This window comes from Saccostrea cucullata, unplaced genomic scaffold, assembly GCF_032062105.1.
Source record: "Saccostrea cucullata isolate Sc308-1 unplaced genomic scaffold, CSIRO_AGI_Scuc_v1 ctg457, whole genome shotgun sequence".
NCBI lineage: Eukaryota > Metazoa > Mollusca > Bivalvia > Ostreida > Ostreidae > Saccostrea > Saccostrea cuccullata.
In genome coordinates this window covers 300,520-321,255 of record NW_026933724.1, presented here as the reverse complement: position 1 = coordinate 321,255, position 20,736 = coordinate 300,520, and the positions used below count along the sequence as shown (strand labels likewise).

Sequence of the window (20,736 nt, the reverse complement as noted above, 5' to 3'; positions counted from 1 at the left end):
TATAAAATAAAACAATTCTTTGTCAACAGAAGAAGATACTTTCAATTTCAATATACTGGTATTTAGAAAAGGGTTCATCGTTTATTTGGCAATAAAGGGGTGTTTCTTGGCAAAATCCTTCTTTCCTTGCCTACTTTATTCACTCAAACAATGTATTGATTATTCTCTTATTAAAACATTAAATCGTATTCCCGATCTCATTCGTTTTTCTCTATACATGATTACATCATCTAAACATCCGACATCTTTATTTATGTGTCATACTAAATCATGATCACTTAAATGTTCAATTTCATACCGATGAGTCCTAAAATTAAGTGCCGAATTGAATCAGAATTACCTAACTTCCCGCCAAGAAGCTAGAAAGCTAAAAATAAATATTGGGTTTTCCAGTGAAAGTTGTCGAAAATTTTTGGTAAATTCTGAAGAAAATTTTATTAGTCCATTCGGAAATTTATTTTAAAATCTGAGACTAACGGACTAACGTTAATGTCGAACCCTGTGTGCTGCAAGCTTACATGGAATTTTAAATCTGAATCTTAATTTATTAATCTGCATGGCTGTTGTGAAGATTTACTTTGATTACTTTCACACAAAAGGGATTTAATTAGCATGAAAATCTTAAGGACTGCAGTATTTTAAATTGGAAAAAGATGTAAAAGTCTTTAATCTTTTTTATTTCAAGTTGTTTTAATAATTTTGAACTTGGCAAGAAGGTGATATATTGACTGTACATTTATAAAGTAGGTAACTCACTAAGGTTTCAAGTGTAAGGGCCTATTTTTGAGTTTATAGTCACAAACCAAAGCTTCTATGCCTGTTTATTGTGTGGATAAATTTAACATCAAAAATTGCAACTCTGAAATATTTTATGTTTAGAAATAAATGTCTGTCAGACTCTCTGTTTTTTTTTTTTTCCAAAGAACAGTCCAATTTCAAAATGATGCACAAATTCAAAGCAACACTATTCAGCAATAGTTGTTTGATAATTTATTCATAATTAAAAAAAACAAAACAATGTAAGTGGGTACAATATAGTGCACAAAATTACTATATTGACTATAAATATGTCCAAAGCAGCCACTTTACTAATGCAGGTTTACATACAAGCATTAAATTATAAACTTCATCAGATGTGATACCCTGTTGAGCATCCAACAGTGTCAAGTCCCTTTTTACAACATGCCCACTTGTATATAACATTTGAAAGTTTCCCATTTTCATCGTATTGTTCTTTGATTTCTCTGCCCTTGTTGTGGAACCTACAGGCTTTGGGGCCATTGTCTGAGGGTTTGAACAGTTTCTGACACCTCAGACATTGTGTGACCCCTGTCCTAACGTTCCCCTTTCTGGTGGAGTAGACTTGAGATCGTAGCCGTAATTTCCACAGTGCCGATTCTTCACTCGGTATTGGGTAGGACTGTAGCTGATCGCCTTCTATATAAGTCCTTTCTTTCTTGAACCTGTCACTTGCTTTGAGACTCTGACGAGGACTGGCTTCCACCTGATTTAAATGAAACTGAGCCCCCTGGTGGTCTTCATTGTATTCTTTAACAATGTCCTGTAATTTGTACAACTGATTTTTCACTCCATTTAGTTCTTTCTGCAGCCATTTAATTTCAGTCTCTTTCTCAGTTAATTTGCTTTGCAATGACTCTTTTTCAAAGTGAATTTTGGCTATTGCATTTTTCATGAACTTTATATCCATTTCTGAGTATTTCTTCTTGGAAGGGAACTTGTCTGAAATGGGTCCATTATCTTTGCTCTGTTCCATATAACTAGAGATTTGTTTCAGATGTTCTATTTTGAATTTAAGGTTTTGTATGAGCTGCTCAGTGGTAAGGTTTTCTTCTAGAATGTCTTCACTTGGCTTGTCAGTGTTTGCAGGCTTACTATTGTCGTCAAACAGGCCACACAGATCCTGTAATGATGACTGCTCCGTCAATAGAATCTTGTGCTGCCTCTCGATTTCCTGCATGGCACTGTTCAGGCGGTCCTTCCAGTGGTTCCTCTCTGCTTGTATGGCCTTACCTTGAAAACAAAGAGAAAGGGTTCACTGGGTGTAATGAATCAGTGGTATAAGAATAGATACAGCACTGTTGGTTATCCAACAGGTTAGGCCTAAACCTACATGTCATAATTCTTAAATTAAGCAGCATTAAACGAGAAAGGAAATGAAGAAAGTAGATAATGACGCAATTCATGCGGAATCTCACAGTGAAAGTACAAAATCCTCCGATATAACATGTATAAGTATTTCCATTTGACCTATGATCATGTGTGCGTGAGACTGATTAATCTTGGGAAATTCTTGACATAAATCATTCCGCTAAGCTTCTGGCTTTGATTGCAGTGAACTTTCATCCTAATTTATCCTGTGATGAAGATTAATCCAAGTTTTCAATTAGCTAAGAACATCATCTTTGGAAACTTATTTAGACAAAATTTACTTTGAAAGCTATGAGATTTTATACAACCCAAATCTTAAAAAATGCATACTAGTGATTAGACTGTTCTTATTTCTGCCAAAACATAAAATCACCATTCATTATCTTCTCCTTCTTCATTTTGATTATAAATTGTCAAAAAGGACAAGGTATGGTAACCGCTGAATCTGGCCCCTTATTATTAGAATGGTGTTGCCATGGTTACTAGATATAGAAGTTTCTGTAAATTTCTTTTGAAGGGCTTCTCCTCCATAAGTTTTACTCTGATTGCAATCTTTCCACAAAAAAAGACTAAATCAAAGATCATTATTCTATTGATTGCTGTTGTAAAGTTTCATGTCTACTTGCTACTTTTCTCTTCCTTTGTTATAGGTACAAACCAATAGAGCAGTAAGTCTTGACAGACACTTCTGGTTGAATAGATATTTATATGTTTTATGCTTAGGAGAATTAAAATAAAATTTTGTTACCTTGCCTTAATTTGAGGAAATGGGGACATTTTCAAAATATGGACTTTTTTTGGCTATACATATATATACTAAAAACTACCTTTTAAATAATAATGGAATTGACAAAAAAAGTTAAAATTAAGTTTTGTATTTTACATATATTATGCACACAAGTGAGTTAAGGCTAAATATAAATATATCTATGCAAATGAGCTAATAAAAATTCATAAGTTGTATATTTTATGTACAGAGAATTTCTAATACATACTAAGTACCCACAGTTTATTAATGCAAGTGCACATTATGACGTCATATCATGACGTCATTGTTCTCTCCCATTCAAGGTAATAAATCACATCAACAAAATCACGTCGGCGCAAGGGCATATCCCATTGTTGAAATTAATAAAATTGCTGCACAAATCCTATGAACTTTCTTAATCGATAAAAATTTTAGGAAACTTACACTGGACTGTGAATTTTTACCCTCTTTAAACTTAAAACTGCACGAATAGTAACTAAACAATTGCAGTGCCGACATTTGTGCAGCAATATCTTAAATCCTTGGAATATCCCGCGTCTTTTTCTACCTTGTTTCTGTAAAACAAAGTAAGGTATGCCCTTGCGCCAAAGCGATTTTGTTGATGTTTCTTATAAACTTGTGTACTAGAGGTTGATGACGTCATAATATGACGTCATAATGTGTACTGGCTATCGCATGTCGTGGGTACCAAGAATGTATTATAAAACAAGTCTTAACATTTCCTGTGTGTTAGGTAGAGCAATTATGGAATTTAATTAGATATTTTGCATAGAAACCTCCATATGTAGCCATTAACTCACTTGCGCAATTCTAGTCCTCATTAAAAAAATTTTAAAAAATACTTGGGCTAGTAGCTTTTATTGCAGTGGGATGTCGATCAGTCCTCATATCAAACCACCAATAAAGGATTATTATTTTATCTTACTTGACATTCTAAAAGTCATCATAGATTTAAATAATATTAACAAATTAATAAATATGTGTAACAGGACCAAGGTCTTGCTTTGAGAGATAGAGAACTTCAAGACACCTTTTGAGAAATCAGAAGTAAATTTACTTAGTTATACAGAGGAAAAAACATGACTGGGGTTTTAACTTGAGAGATCAAGAACTTGGAGATATTGGAGTTTAAGTCATCGAAAATCACCTTTATCAGTTTATCTTACCCAAAATGTCCTGTATTGTCTCATATGGAATGGTCCCAGATTTTCCAAAGTTGAACAGCTTTTCGACTGTATTGAGAATGTCTTCATCCACAGACGTGATTTCGAACTCCATAGACAGCTGATCAGATGAGGCCGCGGAGGGGGGAAGGCGGCCATTACTGGGGGTTGCCATGGCTTCACGATACTCAACTACTTCTGATAATCCTTTCACTGCTTCATTTTGAAAGTCCCTGAAAAACATTTTAATTAGGAAAAAAATTATTATTTTCTCTAACTTAAATATAAGTATTTTTGGCCCCAAAATTATACTTTTTGTAATTAGAACAAAGAGTTCTTACAAAAACTTTTCATGGGAGAATCGTAGTTGCTAAATAATTTTTTTCAATCCAATATACACTTCAAAAGATGGCAAACCCATGTTTGGTATAAAGTTAGATTGCCAAAATCATGCCGGTATGTTACGCATGTTGCAGGATTTAATTTTAATGCTCTTTGCCAAGCATTGTCATAGCTGTCAATTTTTCATGCTGTTTAAAATTAAATTCCCATAAATATACATCAAAGGGGGACATAGTCACAAAATTGGCTGTGAGTGACACTTATCCTTTAAGGACCGGGTAGGAATAAAATTGATTTCAAAGACCTAATTATACACCTGTGTATAAATACTGTCCATGGATATGTATTGCCTATCACCATTCCATTTATCTGGCTGGAGAGTCAGTGGCTTGAGTATATATATGTAAACGGAGAGTCTGAATTATTTACTGGGTGTGTTATGAATCTGCATTGATTGATCGTAACGTTGATTAATTAGGCGTGCGTATGATATCGGTACATGATGTTTAGTCGTTCTCACGAAAGTATAGACCAAAAAAATCTTGTAGCTGATCAGTAGTGGTGTTTTATCTTTAAAGACCTATCTTGACAATAGTTTAGATGTAAAGAATATGATACTATGGATCTACAGAACAGCCTGTCCTGCAATGCTGAGACTTCTGACAATTTAAATTTCTCAACCTGTCAATTGGTTAAGATATATCTCTTCATCAAATATTTTGATTTTTGTCACAAAGATAAACTTATTTCATGGCACTAGATGCAGAGATTACATGTAAATATTTATTTTATAAGAATTCAGTTAAAAATACCTGGATTTCAGGTCCTTGTCGATATAATCCATAATGATCTCCATAATGGTTAGATGAATACCTAGTTTACTTAAGTTTCGTTAGTCCATGTGAGCTTAACCAGCTACATTTGTCTCAAATATTTGATTTCAATGGAAGACTCATTGTCAGATTTCAGACTTCAGTCCAGATACTACTAGTATTAATTAAAAGTGACCATTAATAATGCTAAAACCACCTTAACAGATATAAGAGTCCAAAAGTTAAGTACTGACCTTACACATTTTAACCAGTCTTGAGGTCATGATTATGCAATGGTAAACCCATATTTACTTTCAGTTAAATCCAGCAGATGATATGACTTGCTTTTTAACCATTAAATGTCCGAAAAAGGCCATTTAAATTACATCAGATTATTACAAGTCATTAGATAGATTTCAATCATCTGATACACAGGATAAGATATGATTGAGGAAAACGGAATATCTAATGAGGCACGAATGTTCTCAACTTACCCGAAAAATCACTTCCATGATATGAAATTTGGAGATAGTCGTTAGAGGTAGTGCACTGTACATTTGTATTATATGCAGGTATTGTTTTATATCTATGGAAGCTTGGGAGACATTTAAACAGGGATTAACAAAGCTTTTGTTAATTAAGGTAAAGATTTGCTGATCCGTTTATAAGCCAAGGAACAATGTCACTGTTAGGGTGAGAGACAGCTGAGCAGAATTATTTCTCTTTGTGTCAAGAAATTCTGTTAGGAAATAGTTGATCCGTACAAAAGGCCAGGAGTTTAAATATTGACTTCTGAGAAGTAAGACATTGAAAAAGAAAAGTTCTAATCAAGAGGACACCACAGTTAATGCTTAATCAACAGAATTAAAATAGATTCTGGTGATTGAAAGAAAAAAATCTTTGATTGCATTGGTCTTTTTGACTTTCATCTATTGATTAAAATCTTAATTACTATGTAAAAAAAATGGAGAGATAAATTATTTTCTGAGGTATTTTCATAAGGTATGAATTATTACAGTTGAACTTGAATATCATTATTTCAGTTACCATAGATATGTCAAATTGAGATGGAAGTCCCATATAAACCACATTTTCTTTATTTAATCTCAATCATATCCTTGGAAATTTCAAAGCTAGTTCTCACCAGTCCCATTAAGTTTAAGATGGAGATATGCCTACTTTGAATTTGATCTAAGGCTGCAATTATTCTTAAACCATTTATACATGTCAATAAAAGGTTCATTGTGACTTTTGAGTTGAAGACATGTCACAAGCTTTCATAGTTGAATTCTGAAAACTATACTAGTCTCTTTTCATTCTTTATTTCTCTGTATATGGCCATGTATAAAATTTCCATTTTCAATTTTCCTTATTTATATATAATATTTCATCTCGTTCACATAAGATATCTATATCTCCTAATTGATTGTATGTTGTTTAACACCCCTCTTGAGAATTTTTCACTCATATGGAGTTGCCACCACTTGCCGATGGAGAGCTGCAAATTTTGTCCTATACTTGGCACTCTGAAGGGCCATTTAGCAGGGAGGGATCTTTTTAATGCCAGCACCGAGCTACTGTGACAGGGGATCTCGGTTTATACGGTCTCATCCGAAGGACCGATCTCCACGTCCCACAGTGGGATTCGAACCCATGACATAAGGATCAACTCCTTACTTCGCGACTCTAGAGCAGACGCTCTAACCACTGCTTAACCACTGCGTCACGAGGGCGACGTCTCCTAACTGAAAGACCTATCAAGAGCAAGTTCCAAGTACAATATTTTTTTAAACTGAGACTACTGACAAATGAGTTGATGTTACAGGGCTTTGTACAATTTCATTGAAAGTCAGCATTTTGCCGAATTTATTTTCAGTGAATTGTCCTTGTTTACAAATACAACCACCTGGATTGTATATTGACTGATGTGTTTCATGCCAATTAATAAGCCATGCAAATTCTGATGACAAATTGCTCCATTTAAATGATCAGTACAGAGGATGACCTGTCATCAGGGGATAGTTATTTCTTTTCAGCCCCTAATCCTATCTCAGGTATTTGCAGAATCTATGTTTTTGTACCTGATTTGTATTGTTTACAGATTTTGCTCATTATCTTAACCTTTATGGAATTAGGTGTGGATCCTTACTGTTCTTCACTCCTTTTCCTTTGGAAATATTAGTGAATTCCTATAATCTGATTAGAAGGTTGAAGTCCAGAATTTTTCTGGGTTATTTATTATCAATAAAATTATAAGTCATGTATTTGGATTTCTAAGTACACCACAGCTAATATGTTTTATTGAAAAGTATTAGGGGGCGTTTGGCTGACAGGGTCAATTCAATAGCATATTTCTTTGAGGAGACCTTGAAAAATGTCAGTAAATATTTTTGCTACCACTACAGCAAAATTTGAGAAAATTTCTTGAAATGTGCTGAACTTTATATACATGTATAAAAAAAATTTACTTGATCAAAAATAAGATATTAGAAGTAGGTTAGTGAAAAATTTTGTTTGTATGATGTCAGAAACTTTGGATTTTGTATTACTTTCCAGAAAGAGGAAAACAACCATGGACAAAATTTGTTTATTTTTTATTCCAAATGTTAAGAGCACAGACCTTCAATATAATATTTATAAATTTCATTTTAAACATTTTATCAATTGAAAAACGAGTTTGAGCAGACTTGTGATCAGTGACTTTTACTCAAAATATTAACGTAATAAACACCTTTTTCTGTACAGACATAAGTTAAATTATTGAGAGTTTGAATTAACGACATTTTTCTGATGTCATATCTAACATAATTGGCGTCATGGTTGATGAAAATATTCAATGTCCCATATAGTTATACAATGCCCATACTATTAATTTATATATAATCTGATATTTTACTTGACAGGTTAAAAAAGAGAGTGGGCTTCATAATTACATATGTCGTATATACACATACTAATATAAAAGTACAGTAAAACTTGTTTACAGATAGATCAGTTAATTAACCAACATCTTCGCTAGTCAAGGTTTCTGATACGCTACTCTCCTCATGAACCTTTGGCATACGGTGAAGTCAAAAGACGGGATTGTATTCGTCACATGATTTCGAATCATCAGGTATGCACAGATTGCGTCATCGACAGAAATAAAGTGGAGTGTTTTTAAAAAAAAAATTAAATCAAAGTTTTTTTTCAAGAATAATTAAGAAGCAATAATTGAGTTATGTTTATTTATTATTTATAGTACAAATCTGAAGCTTCAACATAGATTCTTAATCACATATATAGAAGATATTGGATGACACCATAGCTTTTCATAGATATTGCCTGTTATCTTACGGATCATTGTTTACTTGTGTTTTTCATTTCCGAGATTAAAGAGTCAAGAAGTATGCCGAACGCAAATATCGTCATTTACAAAAACAATTGCTGATTGGTCGACCAGGTGTACCGAATCCCAATCAGAACTCGAGAAAAAAAACCAACTTCTATCAACACCGTATGCCAAGGGTTCATGAGGAGAGTAGCGTATCAGAAACCCTTGGCTAGCGAAGATGATTAACCGATAGAGCAAAGATATTCTTGAATCTCAGAAAATTTCTTAACACTTCCTTGTCAAAAAATTATGGTGATAGCAAACTCTGAAATAAAAATTAAAAACAGAAAATGTTGTGAGTTGTACGTCTGCAGTTCAATGACTTTAAGAGTCAATTTTTATTTTTGGTGAGTGAGATTGTTGCCAGAATCGGTTTCCATTGCATGCAGATACTCCAGGCTAAATGGCATCGATGACTAGATATATGTTTAGAGGTGAAAATTGAGTTTGTTTCTTACTTACTGGAATTACCACGATGCAGTTATAGTTTTAGAAAAATTGTACCTGGAGAACACAAAACTGTTCTGTACATGTGGATGTGTATGATGCTAAGTTACAAATTGTGTTAAGTGTCTTTATGTATGGTTCACTTTTGAAACTGATGTAGCCCTTGATTCTATATGATAGGAAATTTTTTCCACAATTTTTTGGCCACAAAAGAACTTCAATCTTGAAATCAGTAAAATATTTCTGGAGAATTACATTTATATTTATAAACTGATTGAGTCTAAGTTTTGATCAGGCCTCAATGGTGTGCTTCTATTAGAATTAAGGATGATACTCCTGTCAGCTTTAGTGACTATTTATACACATAAGACTACTTAAGGTTCTCATCTTTCTAAAATCATAATTTTCCAGAAAGTACAGAGCAACAGAAAAGATTGCCACCTAAATTAGATCCAGTGTGCTATAGATGTTCACTTGATTGGTGTTTGATGTAGTCGTTAACCTATAGATATGATTTTCCACCATATATAGAATGGGAAATGCTAAGGTACCACTCTATCTACTTGCTATTTATTCTGCTTTAAGTAATCTATTCCAGATATAAGTATATGGTTCGGTTAACTCTTACCCCTTGTAGCAGAGCTGATTAATTTCCCCGTGTTCCCGGTCCCGATTATCCATGATCAATCTATAATTAGAAAGATGATATAAATTACAGTCCTTTTTTCCTAGAGATCGTGAAGAACCATGCCCAGATTGGTTATATTTCAGGCCTCGGTAAGTGCACTGAGAAATGTCACTGCTTTAGACTTTGGTAAATAATAAGACCAGGCTATGAGAACCCAGCTATCAAGATTTCTGCCAGAATACAGCCCTTTTGTCATGTTATGTAAATGGATCAACAATGCACTGACTTTATTTACATAGACAATTTGATTAAAGCTTTCAGATAGCTTTGATTTTCAACTCAGGCTTTTAATTTTGTTTACATACCTACATTTTTGCATTGTTGATGGGTATTTAACATTTTTAAAAGGCAGCACTTGGTTTTGTATTCTGTATGTATGCCTGTATAGCTTGATCTTATTTTACCATTGGAAGAAACAGCTACTCTTCAATATTTGCTTGTTCAATACATTATTGACCAACAATAAAATAAAGTAAGAATAAGAAAAAGTACTCTCTAGTTCATTAAGGTCAGCAACGCAACTAACATTTATACTGTAAAAGAAAAGGGGAGATAAGGAATCAAACCCGGGACCCCTGCATCACTAGTCAGGTGCTCTACCGACTGAGCTACCCAGGCCAGTTGATACCCACGGTCCAGCTTTTAAGGTGTTTTAAAAGGAAAAATCCTTCAATGAAATGTGTTAGATTGACTTGATATTGCACTTTCAAAAATACTACAAACTTGTTTTTAATGCAGTATGAAAGGTGTCTCAATCATGCTTAAAATTAATCTTAAGATTTAATTTTTTAAAGTCTCAAATTTAAATATGCATTATGACCAATCAGTGTCTAATGTCGTAACATGTAATTTATTCTTTCAATCACCCCAGATATCATTTATTTTGAACAGTGACACAAACAAACAGATTCCTTTCTCTGATAAATCATGAATGTTCAATGTTTACTCATCAAACAAGATTGACAAATAATTAATAATGAAAATGAGGTTGATAGAGGAGACAAACTGCAGATAAAGTGACACTCAGTAGAGAACCAAGATCACATCAATCAATAGAAATTATAATGCATCTCACATGTTCATACTACATCTAAATTACAATTGGTGAAGTGAGCACTATATTTAACCCAAATACTAAAAGGGTCATCTTTGGTCTCTTGCAGCAATTTATTAATCTTAATAGCCTTTTGACCTTGAGAGAATGATATTTTAATGAGCACACTGTCTCGCAAAATTATTGTAAATAAGTGTATGCTGAATACACAAATATGCTTAAGACAGATCCGCGGATATCAGTGAGAAAAAGCCCCCTTCCAAGGTGAGATAATCAAGAAAAACATTTTTAAAATATCTTCACAAGAACCACTGGGCCAGAAAAGATTAAACTACAATAGGAGCTTCCTAATTAGGATAGATTCTTAGTTGTTCAAATCATGGGCTGCAGGAGTAATGTAGAGCCACAAAAAGGAATTAAAGTTTTGTATTGAAATATGTTGGAAAATTATCTTCACAAATCTTCTCTAAAAACCACTAAGCTAGAAAAGGGTAAACAATTTAGCTCACGTCAATGATGTTGGGGGAGCTTTTGTGATACCCATGGCATCATCATCAAAGGTTAAAATTTTTGGAATAGTTTTCTTTTTAACTCACCTTGACAAAGTTGAGATGAGCTTATGCTATACCCCCAGCATTGGTCTCTGCTTTAGCATCGGCGTACCAGGTTAAAGTTTTAGTAACTATAAGCCCTACCTGAACAAAACTTGCATGGATTATGCATCTAGGGATGGACACTACCAGACTTGCTTCGGATGCTGGATCTGACCTACATTTTCCAGTTGAGTGACCAGGACCAAGTTTTTTGAGCAGGTCCATTTTCAAGTAGCCATAAGCCCTACCCAGACCAAACTTGCATGGATGATTATCTAGGGATGGATACTATGAGACTTACTTTGGATGTTGGATCTGACCTACTTTTTCCAGTGGAGTGACCAGGTTAAAGCTATTTTTTGAGCAGGTCCATTTTCAAGTAACCATAAGCCCTACCTAGATAAAACTTGCATGGATGAAGCATCTAGGGATGGACACTACCAAACTCACTTCGGATGCTGGATCTGACCTACATTTTCCAGTGGAGTGACTAGGTTAAAGTTTTTGGAGCAGGTCTATTCCCAAGTAACTATAAGCCCTACCCGTACAAAACTTGCATGGATGATGCATCTGGGGATGGATAATACTAGACTCGCTTCAGAGTTCAGATGCTGGAATTGGCTTACATTTTTAGATGAGTAATCAGTGTAATGTTTTTGGAGGAGCTCTTTAATTTTATTGCCTGTTATGATTTAACTTGCATGGATGATGCATCTTAAAGGATGGAAAATCGAGACTTGCATAGGATGCTTGATCTGATCTGCAATTGGCAACTAGTTTGAAGTTTTTGGATAAGTCTATTCCCAAGTAACTGCAAGCCCTATCAGATCAAAATTGCATAAATTTTGCATTTTGGTATGGAATGTTACTTAATGGTGGGACTTTGCCTTACTTAAAGAGGTGAGCTCTTTAATCTCTGATTACCTATGTTTAAAATAAAAACATGTATGTGGCTATATAGGGTAAATTCTAAATTGTTCAAATCATGGCCCCTGGGGAAGGATGGGGTGGGGTCACAATAGGAAATCGAATGCAATGAAATATATATAGAGAAAAAATCTTCAGAAATCTTCTTCTCAAGAACTGGACCAAAAAAGATGAAACGGTTAATGAGCTCTAAGATCAATATAGTCCTCATCAGCAAATGAATTTAGAAAGCTTAAAATAAGGCAATACTTTAAATGTTTTTTATATTTATCAGGAAGTGTTCAGGCCCTTTGGACTGTTGTTTTTAAGGATGTTCCTGGGGATTTTCTTCATTTGGCTTTATGTGAAAAACACATGATGCTTTGACATTACCAATTTAATTTAGATTGCAGCACTTGACAGAATTAAGAGGTCATTCAGCTCAAAAGTTATCAGCCTCAGGGATGAGAAATTCATGTTGCAGAAATGTTTCATGTTTCAAAAATGCAATCAATGGAATAGATTCATTTCTCGATATGGTTGATGAAAGTGAGTGATAATGCTTTAACCCTTTGTATGCTGACTTGTTTTATGTGCGCTGAAACCTCAGGACTGAGTTGTTTTGTAATATCAACAAAATTATCACATTGGTGTACTAAAATGCAAATATCTCAAATTGTTGACAACCAATTTGCTTGAAATTTGGCAAATATATAGCAAATGTTGCGTTTTTTAATCTTTACTGTTTTTTTTAAAAAATCTAATATTTTATGTTGCCATGGAAACCAAATTTTCAAAAAATTTATCTTAAAATGACTTTTTAGCATTTTAACTATATTTTTCAGAGAAAATATTGCACTTTGATGAAAAAAATATATCAATTGCTTTAAAAATTCAATTTTAGTTTAATATTATGTAAAAAAAAATTAATTTAAACAATAACTCTATGACAAAGTCTATGTTATATATAACCGTTATGTTGTGAAAAGTCATTGTATACTTATCTGAGTAAGCATGGTAAGGGATATATTCATGTAGGTTTAAGTAAATTCTGATTTAAGTTAATGAATTTTTTTTCAGATTTTAATTAAAAAGAGTATAAATTGAAGATTCAATTAGCCTGTAAATATAAAACCAGTGATTATTTTAAGAAATACTGGCAATCATATAAGAAAGTATGATCCTCAAAGAATATGCAGTTTTCAAGGTTGGGAAATCTTGGAGCAAATTGGCAGAACAATGAACTAATTGCTGTTACTAGTATTCATTTTCAAATTAAAGCAGTCAATATGTTACATAAATTTGAAAAAAAAATAAAATAACATTTACACTAAGTTACAGAGGTCTTATTTTCTAATGACTGGTATCTAACAGCCCTAAATATACTCTAGTAATTCTCAAATCTTTTTTTTATTTTGCTTTTATTGAAGAAAATGCATTTCTCCATGTTATTTGTGAAGTTTACATATTCATCAACTTTCCTCCCACAGTACTTCTCACTCTGTAAGAAATGTGGTATTTGTTCTAGAAGTTTTATTCCTGGCTGGCAACAATAATTGCCAGCAGGAAAACTAGTATTTTAAATTTTAGAAATTTAAGCACCTTTAACAGTCATTTAAATGTTTTCAAAAATGACTTCGTTCAATATTAATGTGGTCACTTGTGAATAACAGTTTTGATTTTTATTCAATTGATTTTAGTTAATGATGGTTGACAGATATGTACCATAATATCAATCAATATATTATGATATACTTTTAAGTTTATGCAAGTCTAATGGTATGGGTCATGGATATAGGCCAAGTAAGCTCAGTCAGTAGAGCATCTGATTGGTGATGCAGGGGCCCCTTCTTAGATTCACGGTCCAGCCATGTATTTTCTCCTTCCTTGTTACATATTTGATGCTATTGACCCCTCTGGATTTTCAAGTGAAAGTCCTGTCAGGGGCTAATAAGAATTTGGGTTGTGTCTGCAAGGATAAAGATAACTTTAAGGAGGGATATGTAATGGTTTTGCTATGGGTATCAACCTGGGTAGCTCATTAGGTAGAGCACCTAACTAGTGCAGCAGAGTTCCTGAGTTCAATTCCTGGTCCAACCATAGTTACCAATGTACATTTTCTCCTTTCCTATTACACAAGTTTTAAATGTGCCTGAATTTTTACTTCAACATAAAATATTATTCCTAATACTGTATACAGGGAAATTTTAGCCCCCGTTTTATTTTTGCCCCTTTCACCCTCTCCTTGATTGGGCGAATTCAAATTACACCTCATAATTTATTAAACAGATCTATGACTGGGGGAATTTAAAACAGGGCAAAATTGTTCACAAGTTCAAAAGGGTGAAAATAACATGGGGCAAAAATAAACCTGTATACAGTAATGAAATTTATATTTTATTTCCACTATGGGATTTCTTTGTATTCTTAGTAACTATTCATATTTCATATTTAAAAATAAACATATATTTGGAGACCAAAATGTAATCTTTGTTGATAAGTAATTGTACAGATATTTGCATTTTTTGAAAAAAAAAATTGACCATCATTAAAAAAAAAATTCTCACAGTAAATCTAAGCCTTTTTTCTGTATTCATTCAGGCATATATTTATTTAGCTGGGTATCCAAATTGACTTCGCTATCTCCGTAAATTTGCAATATTCGTGTTCGTACTAAAGGAGTTTTGCTGTATTACCCAGTCTTTATTGTTATTTATTGAACAGATGTACATGCAAGTCCATACAACATGTACAGTTTACAAATTACTCATTCTAAAGACTCTGAACTCTTTCTTATGCCTACAAAAATGACAATTCATCTTAATTTTAAACTGTAGAAATACCATTTATTTAACCAGTGAATTTTATAATTTTGTGTGTGCATGTATAGGTTGGGACAGTCTCACTGTTTTTGGTTTTCAATAAAATAAAAATAAAAAGTGGAGGAAATGTGCAATTTAATCCACATGCTTTATTCTGGCAAAAGTCTATTTTAAAGAAAAAGAAAATGTCTCCCTGATACATGTTCTTAAACTTGGTTTTAAAAAAAATTCTGATACATATAGTACCAATTATTTTCACTTACTAATTAGGTCCCATGCAAACTAGAGTATGTAAATGCCTTGAAGAAATCTAACTCTAAGATACCAAAGATCCCGGAACATATTTTGGTTTTGAAATTATTAAGAGTCTATATAATCCTCATCAAGGAAATAAAAATGGTATTTTATTACTTACTGAAATAAAACAAATACCACAGTTTACACAAATGACAGTCATTTCAGGGAAAATCAGCACTTCAAAATTTTTTCATCACTTTTACTATTTTCATGTATATGCACATGTTCAAATGCATCAATGCATCTTTTCTGATAACTAGCTTACATTTGAAGACACTATATAGAACAAATCAAGTTTATGCTAAAAATTTTACAATATATCATATACTGTTATAAAAAATATTTGAAAGTTTTCCCAAATAGATGGAACATCAAGCAGCTTTAAACCAGAATTTTTAGGTGTAATTAGGGACACTTAATTGACTCAATGATTGTCAATTATAAAATTCATATTGTGTATATTTCGAATACCTGTATCATGAATTAATTTTGCTTGATCACAAAAATGTGTTGATGGATATATATATTCTCTATATATCTCTTTTGCACTCACTTATTAATGCAATAACTCATTGGAAAATTTCCTACAATATTCAAGGTCCTCCACATTTATTACTTTTATTAGGTGGAACCTTTTTTATCTTTCAACATTTTTGAAATTGGTCTTTAATTAGATTTAAAAAAAATTGTTTACTTATTTATTTGTTTATTTATTGTTAAAAAACAAATGCTTTTAATTAACAAGATGCTTCAAATTGTTTTTTGCAAACCTTTATTTCAAAGCAAAGCTTGATTTACGTATGTAAACAACGTGCACAGCCACCGAGGAAAAGAAAAACGTCTGTGACTTGCCAGGTTCAATCTCGCGCATTATTGTTTTCATTTAGACGATGTAATGTATGTCTACTTATAAAACACCAAATAAACAAATAATAACCACCGTATGTCCAAAATATAAAACTTTGCCGACCATATAAGCTCTTGATATGCTTCAGACTGAAGTTCAGTAGCATGTGCATCCTACTTTCGTTTTAACAGGAAGAACTTCGCAAGGTTAAGGTCAAGTCAAGTTAACCAGAGTTTTTCTGCTTAAATATCGAAAATTTCTTGGTATTTTTATGTCTACTAACACAAATTTATTAGAATTATTGATATTTAACTATTTTTTGGATTTATTTCTTTATTTTCCTTTATATTAGAGCAAGTTAGTAGATATTTATTACATGCGCGTTTTTTCCCTGTTTCCAAAAATAGCGGACTGACTTTCATCCTAACAAACGCCAAACACCTTCACTTTAAATCACAATTTCACAAATAATTCGCATATTTTAACATCTTAATTATCTATTTTTCAATATGTTGTAGTTGTATAATACATTTTGATAGATCTGAATAATTCACAGCTCATTTATACGTTTCATACGACGTTTTATGTGACGAAGCGCTAATTCCAGTCTCAGACCCAACATATTGGGTTCCCGCACGCAAGCGTTTGTGACGTCAGACCCAATATATTGGGCTCCCGCACACAAAGGGTTAATTGTGAAGTGTGCCAGTGGTATGTTTTAATGCAGAGCTGTATAAGGCTGGGATCTCTATTTCAACTGTAATTAAATAAAACATAAATCATTTATTTTTATGCCTCAGCTGTCTGTCTTCCGTCCTTCCATCTGTCCTTCCCTCGCGCTTTGCATTTAGCTCAGTTCAAAGCTCAGTTTCAAAGAAGCTATTCAAGATATTTTTATTAAACTTCATGTGCTGATAGATATTGATTTGTAAGCTATTCAACTGCATCAACATTTTTGACCTTGACATTTTCATTGGCCTTGACTTCATCTTTTTTAATTAGAGTTTACAGCTTTATTTTAAAGAAACCAATGGATTCATTGACAAGTTACTTTAATAAAACTTCATATGCTGATACATACTGATGTTTGCTTTTCAACTGCGTCAGATTTTTTGACCTTGACCTTTCCTTTGACCTTGACCTCTCTTTTCCTGTTTAAATGTTTAGCTCAGTTTTAAATAAACTATTCAAAATATTTTTATCAAATACAATATGCTGATAGGTAGTAGTGAGAGCTATTCAACTGCATCAAAACCTTTTCACCTTGCACTTTCCTGTGACCTTGACTTTCCTTCTCTTTAATTTGTATTGTGCTTAGTTTTAAAGAAACCAGTTTAAGATATTTTTATGTACCTGGTAAACATGTACTTATGCAAAACTAAAGTGGTGAGAATTTATGATCTATATCCAATTTTTTAGATTTCAATTTTAAAGAAACTGTTCAAGATATTTGCACCAGATTTCATACACTAATACAAATTTTCAAGTTGCAGTAGTAAATTATTATCTAAATTAAGAAATATTAAATATAGACAATGGGGCATTCATGTCCCATGGACATATTTCTAGTTGCAATGATATTGGTTTCAATCTTAAACAAAGAGGAAGTGTTAAAATACTTCACAATATCTTTGTCAGGTACAGAATTCAGTTGATGGGAAAAATTGAACATTTCAGGAGCTGACAATATCATACATGTTATTGTATTTAACTGAAGAGGAGGATTGCACTTAATTTTCAGATCACTAATTAATTTATGTATGTTTAGTACAGTATTTGACTTGTTGACTTTAACGAGGTACCAAAGTTAAACAGTGTTGAAGACAATATAGCCACATACCAAAAGGATACATGTGAATAAAGAGGTCATACAGATTGTAAATTACCATAATGGAAATTTGTATATTTTAATAATGTCTTTATATCTCCTTGAGAATTTTAGGACAGTTAAAGCAGATCTAATGATTACTGTGTGACCAAGTGTTAGTTTGTTTAAATTAGGCTAGGGATGCAGTAGGGTGCAATGGTGGACCCTTACCCCACCTGGTCAGTGGTCACAAAAGTTAGGTTGAAAACATTGATATGAAACCAGGCCTCAACATAACCCTTGATGCTTACAATATATTAATATCCAACAACTTCGTGAGATGTAATGATACATGAAGCACAAATGTGTTTTTTATCAAAGGACAATTAATTTTTTTTATAATTATGTGTCAATAATATATTCTTAAGATCCCTGACTGTTCCAACATGAACAAGAAATGCAAACAGTAATTAAAAATTGGAATAATGTTCTTGTCTCATACTACACATTGCTTAATTTAATGATTATTTTTAATTGGGCTAAAAATGAACAAATTGCTTTTTTTACTGCATATATAGTATATTTTACTATGCTTAAATTTAAACTGTGTTATTGATATATGATATTAAAATATTTTTTTAACAAATTTCCCTAAAAATTAAAGTAGATACTTTTGTAAGTAATTTAACAACTTACCTAGTATGATGTATTGGAAGTTTGTTCCCTTTGATTAGAATGCTGTTCATTTTTATATCCCTGGTCAGGCCATGTAGAATGCAGCTCTGGTTTTCAGTACATGAATTTATATATTGAATGCAATCAATACGAAATTAGGTGATCATGTTTTCATCAAGTATTGTTTGCGAACATAGCAGTATGTCCTGAAGAAATCTGGTTATTTGACTCTGTTGCTCATGGGGAGATCTGCGGATAATTATTTGAAATGTCACAGGTACTGCCATAATGATTTTTTTTTCTCTGAGCATCATCAATTTATTGGAGCAGCTGAATCATTTTTGAAGCTATAAAAAAAGAGTGTATTAAACTTACTATGTTATTGTCTCAAATAGATCAAACATTGTCTTTGAAATTGAATTATTGACATGCTGACATTAAACCAGGAACTTAAAACAAATCAGAACTGTGTTTACTCTCTTAATGAATCCTAGCTCTCTGACTGGCTGATATCCAATATTATAGAAATATGAGCAGGATGTTTACTCGTACAGCCTTAACTACTTTGATCTTCCAAAATAACCTTGAGTCGAGGTTATATCTCCTCCTCTAGTCATTTACTATTCTCAGATGTCAGATAGAAAGTATTCAGCAATGTTGTTTCTAACTTGAAAGTTGTGATCAAGATTAAAGTTGTAGGCAGATTAAAGAAATTAAAACTTTGCTGTAAGCCCAAATCAACTACCATCAGTACTTTCAGTACTTCAATTGGGTCAAGTGGTTAAATATCTAGGTCAGAGTCAGTAAATAACACTGAAAATGTATTCACTTCAAACTGTAAGTTATAATTTAAGGTCTGTTGAGCCTAAGTCAGATAACATATTAATATTTTGCTAACCTCAAGGAAGTTTTGGAAGCTTAGTATGTAATGCTCTAAGCATCAACATTGGTTTCCCAGGTTAAAGTCTTGTAGCAGATTTATTTTAAGGTTCATAAACCCTCTGCTAACTCATATAAAATGTTGCTTGAACCTTAATGATATTCCAAAAGAACAGCATTTTATAAGTAAAATACAAACAATTATAGCATAGCTTGTGAAGCAAAATTGGACAAAAAAGATACTTCAACCCGACAAATTTATCAAGGAATAATAGACAATTATGTCATTAAGAGTTATCTCTCTTATCAGAGTATCAATGAACCTGAAGTACTTTTATGCCCTACATTAATCAGGGATGCAAAAACAATGCTTCTAGTATGATTTATTTGAACCAGTCAAAGTTTCAGATGCTGCAATTTCAGCTTAGGATGACCAGGTTAATGTTTTTGGAACAGGTCTCATTTCCAAGTAAACTGTGAGCCCTATACATGAAATAATCAAATTAGCATGTATGATGATTTTAAGGATGCATTTAACTACCAGGCTTTGCTTCTGATGCAGGATCTGACCTACATTTTATGGATGAGTGAACAGCTTTAAGTTTTTGGAGCAGGTCCATTTTAAAGTAACTAGTAGCCTATGTTCACTTAACATTTATGGATGATACATATGGATGCACGTACACTACTGACTTGCTTCAGATGCTGGATCTAACTCAGATGAGTGACCAGGTTAAAGCAAATAAAACACATACCTGAACTAAACTTGCAGGGATGATGCATCAAGGGATATACACAACCAGAATTGATTCTAAATCAGATGCTGGATTGGACCTACATTTTACAGATGAAAGACCAGTATAATTTTTTTTTAACAGACTCGTTCCAGTGTTCACTTCAAGTCATACCTACATAGACTTGCATGGATAATTCATCAAGGGCTGAACACTGTCAATTTGGCAAACCTGCTTCAGATCCGGGATTTAATTTGACATTTTCTGGATGAGTGACTAGCTGTATTTTTGTTTGGAAGTTTCAGCTTTTCTGGAACTGCTGAACCAATTTCAACTAATTTTGCTCATATATTATCTGT

At 32.8% G+C, this 20,736-nt stretch overlaps 2 protein-coding genes across 4 annotated transcripts in view; one reads left to right on the top strand and one right to left on the bottom strand.

Moving 5' to 3' along the window:
- Positions 1 to 20,736, top strand: part of LOC134239164 (uncharacterized) — a 164,465-nt gene that overhangs the window by 112,246 nt on the left and 31,483 nt on the right. The window lies entirely within an intron of this gene.
- Positions 1,009 to 18,965, bottom strand: LOC134239153 (uncharacterized). Of its 3 annotated transcripts, none has more exons than XM_062721314.1 (4): positions 18,786 to 18,965; positions 9,704 to 9,763; positions 4,105 to 4,334; positions 1,009 to 2,031 (listed from the first exon to the last, which is right to left on the bottom strand). In XM_062721314.1, the coding sequence occupies exons 1-4, from the start codon at positions 18,833 to 18,835 to the stop codon at positions 1,130 to 1,132; spliced, it is 1,242 nt and encodes a 413-aa protein (XP_062577298.1). In that variant the 5' UTR covers positions 18,836 to 18,965; the 3' UTR covers positions 1,009 to 1,129. The 3 variants fall into 3 exon arrangements, with proteins under 3 accessions (XP_062577298.1, XP_062577299.1, XP_062577300.1); XM_062721315.1 differs by lacking the exon at positions 18,786 to 18,965 and adding an exon at positions 9,904 to 9,958; XM_062721316.1 differs by lacking the exons at positions 9,704 to 9,763; positions 18,786 to 18,965 and adding an exon at positions 5,750 to 5,797.

Coding starts and splice junctions, on each gene's coding strand:
- LOC134239153 (XM_062721314.1), bottom strand. CDS start 18,835: ATGAACAGCATTCTAATCAAAGGGAACAAACTTCCAATACATCATACT. Junction 4,335..9,703: donor AATCAGCTCTGCTACAAGGG/GTAAGAGTTAAC, acceptor AATGTTTTTCAG/GGACTTTCAAAATGAAGCAG. Junction 2,032..4,104: donor GACAATACAGGACATTTTGG/GTAAGATAAACT, acceptor TTTGTTTTCAAG/GTAAGGCCATACAAGCAGAG.